At 40.3% G+C, this 10,298-nt stretch overlaps 1 protein-coding gene across 1 annotated transcript; it reads left to right on the top strand.

Moving 5' to 3' along the window:
• Window positions 1-8: 8 nt before the first annotated feature.
• LOC105924907 (tryptase-2) lies at window positions 9-3,436 on the top strand. Its single transcript, XM_012860681.3, has 5 exons — window positions 9-119; window positions 961-1,138; window positions 1,843-2,117; window positions 2,311-2,456; window positions 3,082-3,436. Exons 1-5 carry the CDS (start codon window positions 68-70, stop codon window positions 3,247-3,249), a joined length of 819 nt encoding a protein of 272 aa, XP_012716135.2. The 5' UTR covers window positions 9-67; the 3' UTR covers window positions 3,250-3,436.
• The last annotated feature ends 6,862 nt before the right edge of the window (window positions 3,437-10,298 follow it).

The following is a 10,298-nucleotide window of genomic DNA, read 5'->3' as shown; positions in this document are numbered from 1 at the left end:
TGTGTATAAAGCTCCAAGAGTTCTGGCAGTCTGCAGAGCCACTACTCCACAGAACTCTATCTCAGCCATGGCTGTGGGTGAACTGATCGCTGCGCTGGTTCTGCTCCAAAGCTCTGCAGGTGAGAAACGAGATTGTTTGATGTTGAATAATCTGTCTAGAACTTTTCATTTAATTTCTAAAATACTTCTTCGTGAATGATAACCTCAGAAACAGATATTACAATTAATCTGTCATTACCAAGACTAGGTTTCTCAATATTAAGATATTAATGCCTGACTGTCCTTGCTTCTTGTTTTTTGTACATTGCTTTACTATTGCCTAACTGATCTGGGATCCACAAGTTTACACCAAAATGTTGAATTCTTCAACCTGATGCTTCAACCTGACAACAAGCATGAATCTAAACTCTGTTTGTCATGGTTTAAGTAAAGGAGGACCCAAATGCGTGACAATAGTAGATAAAAGAAACCTACAAACTGACAAAGTACAGGAACAAACAAACTGGAATAGATAAAGAGGGTGGCAGGAGACATAGATCCACGGAGGAGAGCAGAGGAACGAACAGGTGGTAGCACACAGGAGAAACCAGCAAGTGAAAGAGGAATCCAGGTAGCTTAAATACTTGGAGGAGAGAAAGCATGGAAAGCAGATGTAAGTAATCCAGTGATTAAGGTTGACAGCTGAGAGCACAGACAGTAGAGAGCTGAGGGAGAATACTAGGCAGAGCAGAGAGGGAGGAAACACAGGCAGAAATCCAGAAATCTAACAGGCAGTAACACCAAAATGATACAGAGAGAAACAAAAGAATCCCCTAACTGAATCCACAAGGCAAATATAAGCAAAATAAAGCAAAACGATTAAAAGAAGGCCCAATCCAGAAACTTGAAGAACTATTCCACGACCAACACCTCGAGATCATAAAACTGTTGTTTCCTTCTTTTTCTATTTTCTCATTTTAGGTTCAATGGGAGCTGCAGTAGGGAGCTCCATCATTGGTGGGGAGGAGGCCCCAGAGGGAAAGTGGCCATGGTTAGTCTACCTTGACATCGTGACAGACAGTGGGAAGAGAAAGTGGCACTGCAGTGGCACAATTCTCAATGAGATGTGGGTGCTGACTGCTGGGCGCTGCTGGGATGAGTAAGTTTTGGTCTATTTACTGTACATTTTCTGATGATGTTTGAGAATCATGCATCTGCTAGTATAGAGAGTCTAAATCCTTGTCTTTCTTTATATGTTAATTAGGGGCTTTGACACAATACATTACAGTCTCTAACGTTGTTAATTAGAAAAGGTAGAGAACTGGTACTGTCTATTATCATATTAATTATCATAGAACAATTTAAAATTTAACAAAGGATATTTGAAATGTAAAAGTTTAAATGTACAATATTTAAAGGTACCGTATTACATATATACAACAGATAGATGTTCAGTTTGTATTATTTCTACATTACATATCATGGGGAGACCTTACTTGTAGTTGTTTGGATTGCCATAAAAATTAAGTGATAAATTACCACTTTGTAACTTTTTGAGGTAGCAGTTTTTACACAAGCATATAATCATCTACTTTGGTGTCTTATGTAATTTGATTTATGTAACTCAAAAGGTATAGATTTGCCATTGTGTCCGTATGCTGTCCAAGCAGCTTAGACAGACAGCAAGGTTGTTGTGGTTGCCTGAGTTTATCAAGGCAAATATACTGTACGCTAGAAAATAGGATGAAATGGACTCCCTTCAGATGAACCTTTGTTCACAGTATGCCAGGGTAAACTGTTAGAGAGATGGGTGTACAGGGTATGAAAGGAAAATTATATTGTTTGTTTTTGTGTGTCTTGCAGTGAATTGTGGTCTAGATGGGATCGAACAGGGGTGTGGATCGGCACGCATGATCTGGATATGCCGTCAAAGCGTTACATGAACGTAGACCGCATTCAACGTTCAGGAGATTTCAAACCTGAGGGAAAGGGTTTCGTCAATGACATTGCACTGATAAAGTTGAACAAGACTTTAAACTTCTTCAAGGAAGGTGCAAAAGTGAAGTTGCCCACAGATGATGACACCTTCGACGCATCCTCTGAGTGTTGGATTGCCGGTTGGGGCGGTGATAGCAAAAGTAGCTTTAATTTCCACTTGTTTATACTGTAAAATCTGCACATAACTAATGTAGAAAAATAATCTGCTGTTAGAATATATATTTTTATCCTATTCACAAATGAAATACAGCATATCTCAGTATTAAATGTTATTAGAGTAAAGACTCCTCCTTAACATCAAGCCCCATGATTTTTCTTTGTGTGACCATCCAGGCGAACCGACAACAGCCCGAGTTCTTCAGCAGGCAAAGATTTCCATCCTGCCTCAGGAAAAGTGTAATAGCCTATTTCCCAATACAATGGAACAGAGAAACGTGATGTGTGCAGGGGATGCTAAAGGACAAAAGAGTGCCTGTGATGTAAGTTTTACCATTGAGATGAGCTGAGATATGAGATGTGGAAAATTATATTCTGTTTCCATCCATTGTAGAGTCATTTATGTATCAAAGCAAGAGATTCAATTCACGTTAAATTAGAACAAATTATTCCTATGCTTTCTTAACTATGTGACACTGTGTTATGCAACACCACAAACAGAAAAACATGCACACAGTCAGAGCAATTAAGCTGACATGCATGTTTTATTCATCAGAAGAAAGGCAACAAACGCAGGGAGGTGGAGTGAGCTTTATGGTAGCTGAGTTTAAATAAGTTTTTATTCCAGACACCTGTTCATACTCAGTCATTCAAATGCAGTCACCTTTCTATTCATATTGGTTTTAGTATTATATTTTAGATATTGAATTCTTCTGTGTAGTCTGACTTGTTCCCAAGATCTAAACAGAATTATCTGAGATTTATGGTGACCTTAAATTGAACTGATGTGCGACTGTGAAAGCTGGTTTACACACTGTCAGCATAAGTTCAGAGGCACAATGATTCTAAATAATTAATCCCATAGAACTTTAGCACTTCACTGTCTAAGTATGCTCAGAAAGATAGGGAATATAAATCACTCATTTTGTCCAATATGCTCTTCTACAGGGGGACTATGGTGACCCGCTCATGTGTCGTAGAGGAAATGACTTTGTGCAGGTGGGAATCATGAGCTTTGGGACTCCTGATGGTTGTAACAAACCAGATGGTCCTAGCATCTACACTCGAGTTTCCAGTTATATGGGATTCATCAAAGCCTACATAAACATCCGCTGAAGAATTAGTTTAGGCCTAAAATTCTAAGAAGCTATAAAAAAAAATCTGAAGCCTTTTCTAGCCAGCGGAGGTCCTGCCTCAACCTAAAACCTGCTTTCTCAGCTTGTCTCCTCTCCAATCAGCCCTTACTGCTCATCCACTCTGTGTCTAACATGGAACCACACTGCATTAAAGCTTTGAAGCATCACTGGTGGTGTGTGTGTTGATTTTATTAACTATTAACACTGTTTCTCACACAAAAAAAGACACAATTTTAAAAATCAAAAAGAGGTAAACATATTGTCTTTTTTAAATAAAAATGTCCTTAATTAAACTACGTTCTAATTGTTAGGCACACATTGGTGTTTGAATAACTATTATTTCTTGGTGTCAGTTGACATTATTTGAAATGTTTAATTAGGATTGATCCAATAATGCAAACTTAAAGCTTTTTGAAGGTAATACTGTGCTTCACTAAGGTTAGGTCTCTATAATATGTCACCATCACATATTTCTTTAAATTCTCTATAGGACTGCAACTAACAGCTCAAACATACCAAATTAACTTAGACCAGAACATTGTGGTTTCATTTTACACATTATCTCACCTGGCTTAAGTAAAGGGAATATACTTATGGCAGATTATTGTGCTGATAGTAATGTTACTTACATAAAAAACTAAACAAAATCAACATTTGGAATAACCATAGTGTCATGGTTTTACTGGTTACTCTAGTGCAGAGGACAAGAGACCCAGCTCTATAGATCTTTCAGAGTTTTTATTTACCGTATTAAGAAGGTTGGTGAAGGCACGCTGGTGGCACAGCTGGTAGCGTGACCCATATACGGAGGCCTTAGTCCTCGACCCGGTCGACCCGGGTTCGGCTCCGGCCCGCGGTCCTTTGCTGCATGTCTCTCCCCCTCTTCCTCCCCCCTCACTGTCAGCCTACTGTGATTAAAAGCGAGCCGCGAAAAATCTCCCAAAACAAAAAACAAGTCGTTGAGCCGTCTGGGTCCTTGAATACTGATCTTACACCATCCCCTATGACTCCTCTTCTCAATTTGACCCCCATCAGAGCTGGCCGGCTCCACGCCAGCTCTGAAGTGAGCCCTGTGAGTGAAAGTCAACAGACTGTTTTCCTCTCTGAAAGACATAAACCCTGCAGCGCAGAGCTGGACTGCGTCTCCCCATCCACCTTGAAACTCTGCGCTGATCTCCAGTGTTCACAGGCACTTCTAGAACCTGACTGGACACATGCCATGTGCCAGTCTGCTTCAAAGCCTCCACCACCATCCATGTCCTCAAGAAACCAAGGACCCCAGGAAAAAAACATGGCCACTGGCCTGACCTCTGTAGTAATGTAGTCCTTTGAGGTTGGTGAGTCGTCTGGGTCCTGGTTCTTATGCTTGGATGAGTGGAAGGCAGAGGTAGGATCCTGGATGGGTGACTCACAGAGGCTGAGACAGGCAGTGGGCTTCTGGATGCTGTCGTCTCTCCCTTAACACACCAGAAGAAGATGGGGTAGGGTGGATTGACAGGGTGGTAAGTGATCATAGTGGAACCGACAACGAGATTGAGGACAACTTCAGCAGCAACAATCCACGCAGCATGTAGAGAGGCATCAGAAACATCACGGACTACAAGCGAAGCGACCGGCGGCTGAGCAATGATCTGGCTCGCTTTGAGAGGATCCCCCTAATGTACATCAAGGACACCATCCCTGCTGGCCTGAGCAGCCTGCAGTTTGCCTACAGGGAGAATCGCTCTACAGAGGACCCCCACTGATGGGACACTACAGTCCAACACATTAAAAATTACCCCACTGTTACTAGCACATCATACGTTACAATCACTTTAATGTTATTGCCTACCTCCACACTATTATCTCAGAATATCAAAATTAGTGTTGCACCGATACCGCTTCCGGTATCGGATGGGGCCCCGATCCAGCACTAAAATGGTGGTATCGGTATCGGCGAGTACCGACAAATAGGGCACCGATACCATTTTGATGTTTGTATGTCACTTGAATGCAGCCTTCTCTCTGCCCAACTAGTATTATACATGTTATATAAGTTCATGAAAGTTGCACTATTTTGGCCTTTGAGTGCCAAAAGTTTATTCAACTATTGTCACCCATTCCAGGTAGGCAATAAAAAGTTCTACTACCTTAAGTAGTATGCAGTTCTTCATATATACACACACATCAATTTCAAACAGATTGTATCGGTATGGTATCGGTATCGGCCAATACTGTACAGCCAGGTATCGGGTATCGTATCGGGGCCAAAAAAATGGCATCGCGCAACACTAATCAAAATACATATTAATGTAAAAGGAAGCCTCAAATCATCATTGTGCAAAAGTGCCTTACTATCTCATTATTTGTTTTCTGTGACTCATGAAGGACAAGTAGTTCATACAAACTTTTCAATGTTCATCCTTTAATTTTTTTTTAATTTTGAACACTATAATGAGAAAAAAAATGTAACCCTTTTTCATTGCCTGTTTGTTTGTCTTTATTATGTGTACCTTTAGTCGGCGAGGCCAAAAAGAAATTTCACCACGGTAACACGCAGTGACAATATGACAATATGAATCTTTGAAGTTGGATCCGCCTGCAGTGTGTTTTTACACTTTAATTTTGAGTGTGGCTCCAAATCCAGGCCTCCATGGGTTAATATATTTGATTTTCATTGATAATCTTTGTGTGATTTTGTTGTCAGCACATTCAGCTATGTAAAGAATAAAATATTTAACAATATTTAATTCGTTCAGATATGGGATGGGATTTTAGTGTTCCCTTTTTTTGAGCAGTGTACATAGTGGCTTACAAAAGTATGCTTTCCCTTAAAACTTTTCCACATATTGTCGCATTAAAACCTCAAACATAAATATATTTATTGGAATTTTATGTGAAAGGCCAACACAAAGTGGTATACAATTGTGAAGTCAAAAGAAGGTTATACATCATTTATTATTTTGTTTTTACAAATAAAATTAATTTTGCAAAAGTATTTAGCCCTCTGACTCAACTTTGTGGAACCACCTTTTCTTGCAATTTCAGCTGCAAATATTTTAGATTATGTCTACAAGCTTTGTACATCCATTTATATATATATATATATTTATATATATATATATATATATATATATATATATATATATATATATATATATATAGATAGATAGATAGATAGATAGATAGATAGATATTTTTTTCCCATTCTTTGCACAACAGCTGAAGCTCAGTCAGATTAGATGGAGAGCATTTGTGAACGGCAGTCTTCAGATCTTGCTATACATTGTTGATAGGGTTTAGGTCTGGACTTTGACTGGACCATTCTAACACATGAATATTGTTAGTTCTCTGCCAAACAAAACCCTTAGAATTTTGGCCAAAATGTTTAATTGTGGTCTCGTCTGACCAAAGCGCCTTCTTCCACATGTTTGCTATTTCCCTAACACAGCTTCTGGCAAACAGGACTTCTTATGGCTTTCTTCTTAACAATAACTTTCTTCTTGGCACTCCCCCATAAAGACCACATTTGTGCAGTACATGACTTGTAGTTTCATGACTTACAGATTCCCCACCTGAGCTGTAGATCTGAGCAGTTCATCCAGAGTCACCATGGGCCTCTTGGCTGCATCTCTTATCAGTGTTCTCCTTGTTTGGCCTGTAAGTTTAGATGGACGGCCTTGTCTTGGTAGGTTTACAGTTGTAACTAAGTAAGTTTATTATTCATATAGCACATTTACAACAACCTCAGCTGACCAAAGTGCTTCACAGCAATCACATAAGGGACAAAACAACAAATAAAACTAAGTTTGATACAAAATAATTAAAATGATAACATTTACGATAAAATACCAAAATAAAACAATACAAATAAAAACTGAGACATACTGAATCAATTTCCCAAGAATTCGAGTCAATTAAGTACTAATTTTCCATTCTTGTACTGGTGTTGAAGGCCAGGGAAAAAGATGTGTTTTCAGTCTGGACTTAAACTGACCTACTGACAGAGAGCTTAAATGACATAGGGGGACTGTTCCACAGTGTGGGGGCTGCCACAGAAAAGGCTCTGTCACCTCTGGTCTTTAACCTGGTATTAGGGAAAGCCAACAAAAGCTGATCGGCTGACCTCAGGGCTCTGAGTGGAGTGTAGGACTACAACACCTCATCTAAGTAAGATGGGCCCATTAAGTTTAGACACTTAAAATCAATCAATAAAACCTTATAGTTCACCCAAAAGACAACAGAGAGCCAGTGAAGGGAGAGCAAAACGGGAGTAATAAATTCATGCCTCCTTGTTTTTGTCAGAAGACGGGCTGCAGCACTTTGTATCACTCTGTGAGATGTTTAAAGCTAGGGAAATCCTTTTATAGTCTGACCCTGCTTTAAACCTCTCCACAACTGTATTCCTGTCCTGTCTGGTGTGTTCCTTGGGCTTCACGAAGCTGCTTGCTCCCCAATATTCGCTCACCTCTACTGTCCAGGTTTATCACTCTCGTCCACCCACTGCTTAGCAGCATTGGGGAGAACACTCATCTTCCTCTACGGAGTGGAGGATCCGACTGGAGTTCGGAGAACCGCAGGCTGGATCGAAGCTAAGTCTGCAGCCTATCTTCTGCTAATCAGACACGGGAGTAAAGAATCCGTCTATGCTGAAACCAGCCTTGTGATTTTTCTCAGCTGTTGCAGGAAAGCTGAGTACGCTGCAGCCTCCAGAGAACCAACACAGTTACGCCAGGAAAGGCTGTGTGGAGGTCCCTGAGGCTGGAAAGGCCGTGCAGAGAGCCCATGCTGCGAACCCATCCCTGGAGCCGTGTACGGCACACCCACCAGGCTATGGCTGTTTTCCCCTTTCGAGCAAGCCACCTTGCCGCTGCCGTTTCACCTTGGAGTAATTCACTGTAACTGGACGCCCTGTCGCCACAACCAGACAACAGGAGAGGTTTGGCAGAAAAATAAACAGGGACATTTTAGAATGGTTGACTTAATGTGTCTTCACGGTGCTTTTAAAGCTTGACTGAGCCAACAAGTGATGGGATAATGTTTGTGTTTTCCGCTTCGCTAATTGCGGCCAAAATAGAGTTTAAGGCCTTTTATTATTAGTGCCGAATGTCTGCTAGCATAATGCTATTAGCTTCATGGGATCATTCGTGCTACCACGCAGCTACCCTCTGTTTTAAACATGCTCGTTTTCGTTTCACTCCGCTATCGTTCGATAATAGCTGTGCATTATTACCACATTAATATGGAACATTGATGTCAATTCAATGTTTTGTATAAGTTTAGGATTAACCCATTTAGCGACTGATCGCTACAGCGAATAACTGCATTAATAAAATCAAGCATCCTAAAGGTTACCAATTTTACTGAGAAAGCATTCTTTAAAATGTTATTTTATCAAATAATGTTTGTTTAACTCAGGATTTGCATTGTGAATAGGTTGAAACACATACAAAATGTTGTTATAAATTAGTTAAGATAATTTAACCTCATTCCACATTTTTTAAGATGAACTTTGGTTCTTCAACTTAAATCTGAAGTGAACCAAGATTCACTGAATCATTCTGATAGTGATCAACCATTTTATTTAGTCTTTTGTTGTTTCTTGGTGTGTAAATAGTTCCTTAGCTTCTTTTATCTTAATTTTGCTTAAGAGTTTTAGTTAAGTTTCACTAGCCTAGTAGAGAGGATTTGTTGACTGAAATATAGTGTTAATTCAGATAAACAGCATTCTATAGTGATGTTCTCTGGGTGTTCATTTTATTTTCGTTAACAAATTCTTGAACTTGAAGAGAAAGAAAACACCACATAGGCAAAACACACCCAGATCCTTACATTTACCATATTCTCATTTTAGAGATGTACCTGTATGACAACAAAAATGAGACAATATAAGATGTAAAACGTGTTAAAAGCAGATCAAATAAACATTTTAGAAGGAAATTTATTGTGAAGATTTTCATTGAAAGCACAAAGATTTATTAAAATTGAGATGAATCAAGATAGGTTCTTGCAAGGTTTTAAATTCAGTGTGTGATCAGCTATAGTAAATTGATTTGGAGAAGTCACCACCACTGCAAAGGCACGGCTATCCTAGTTTTTACATTTGGATCGTGAAGCTTTGCCCGTTGGAAATTAGGGGACATTTTCAAGATGTGTTCAGCTATGGTCAGAACATGAAGGGCCTCCCCACACAGACAAATACCGTGACGTGGACTATAGGTGAGACATTCCTTGTGTTAAACCTGAACCAGAGATTATATCTGAAGCTTCTTACCTGGGCTAAGGAGACAAAGGACAAAGGGGTCCAAAATCTTCTGTTACAATAAAAGGTAATTTAGCAATTTACTTTGAAGTTGAGCTCAGTGTCTGTAGGAAAAGTGGAGGGGAACAGAATCCCAGTTGCTCTTAAAGTCCGGTGTTTCTACATTCAGTGTTGATTTGGGGAGCCAAGTCATCTGCAGCCATTGCTCCGCTGTGTTTGATCAAGTTCAACGTCAGCACAGCTGTTTACTGGGAAAATTTAGAGCTCATGCTTTCCTCTGCTGACAAGCTTTAGAGATGCAGGATTTTTTTTCTCTAGCAGGACTTGGTCCCAGTTCACACCGCTAAAACCACAAATAGCAGCTTTAAGCACCATCTGACCGGCCTGACCTGAACCTGATCTTCATTCCACGCTGCATTGACACAGTGATCCATGCAAAAGGAGCCACAACCTACAGTAGTACTGTCTGCCACCATTCTGTCTGTCTTGTGCTCATCCATCTGCGTGGTTCAGCTCATCCACAAACAGGCTGACTGGTCCAAACTGCAACGAACAATTAGAGCTGCAGAAGATCACCAGGGCTGATCTTCACCCATGACCTGTACAGGTCCAGGGTCCGCTAAAACAGCTGTCCTTCCAACTCATCCAGGTCACAACTTATTCAGACTCTTGCCTTCAGGTCGGCGCCACAGAGCGCAGATGGCTTACAGGAGTCGACACATTCCCAGTTTCTACCCCCAGGCTGTCTCTGCTCAACACTTTAGTCAGGGGAGCCAGCTATTCTGGTG

Source organism: Fundulus heteroclitus, unplaced genomic scaffold (assembly GCF_011125445.2).
Source record: "Fundulus heteroclitus isolate FHET01 unplaced genomic scaffold, MU-UCD_Fhet_4.1 scaffold_170, whole genome shotgun sequence".
NCBI lineage: Eukaryota > Metazoa > Chordata > Actinopteri > Cyprinodontiformes > Fundulidae > Fundulus > Fundulus heteroclitus.
This window is presented reverse-complemented; position numbering and strand designations above follow the sequence as displayed.

Coding starts and splice junctions, on each gene's coding strand:
- LOC105924907 (XM_012860681.3), top strand. CDS start 68: ATGGCTGTGGGTGAACTGATCGCTGCGCTGGTTCTGCTCCAAAGCTCT. Junction 2,118..2,310: donor TTGGGGCGGTGATAGCAAAA/GTAGCTTTAATT, acceptor GTGACCATCCAG/GCGAACCGACAACAGCCCGA. Junction 2,457..3,081: donor GACAAAAGAGTGCCTGTGAT/GTAAGTTTTACC, acceptor GCTCTTCTACAG/GGGGACTATGGTGACCCGCT.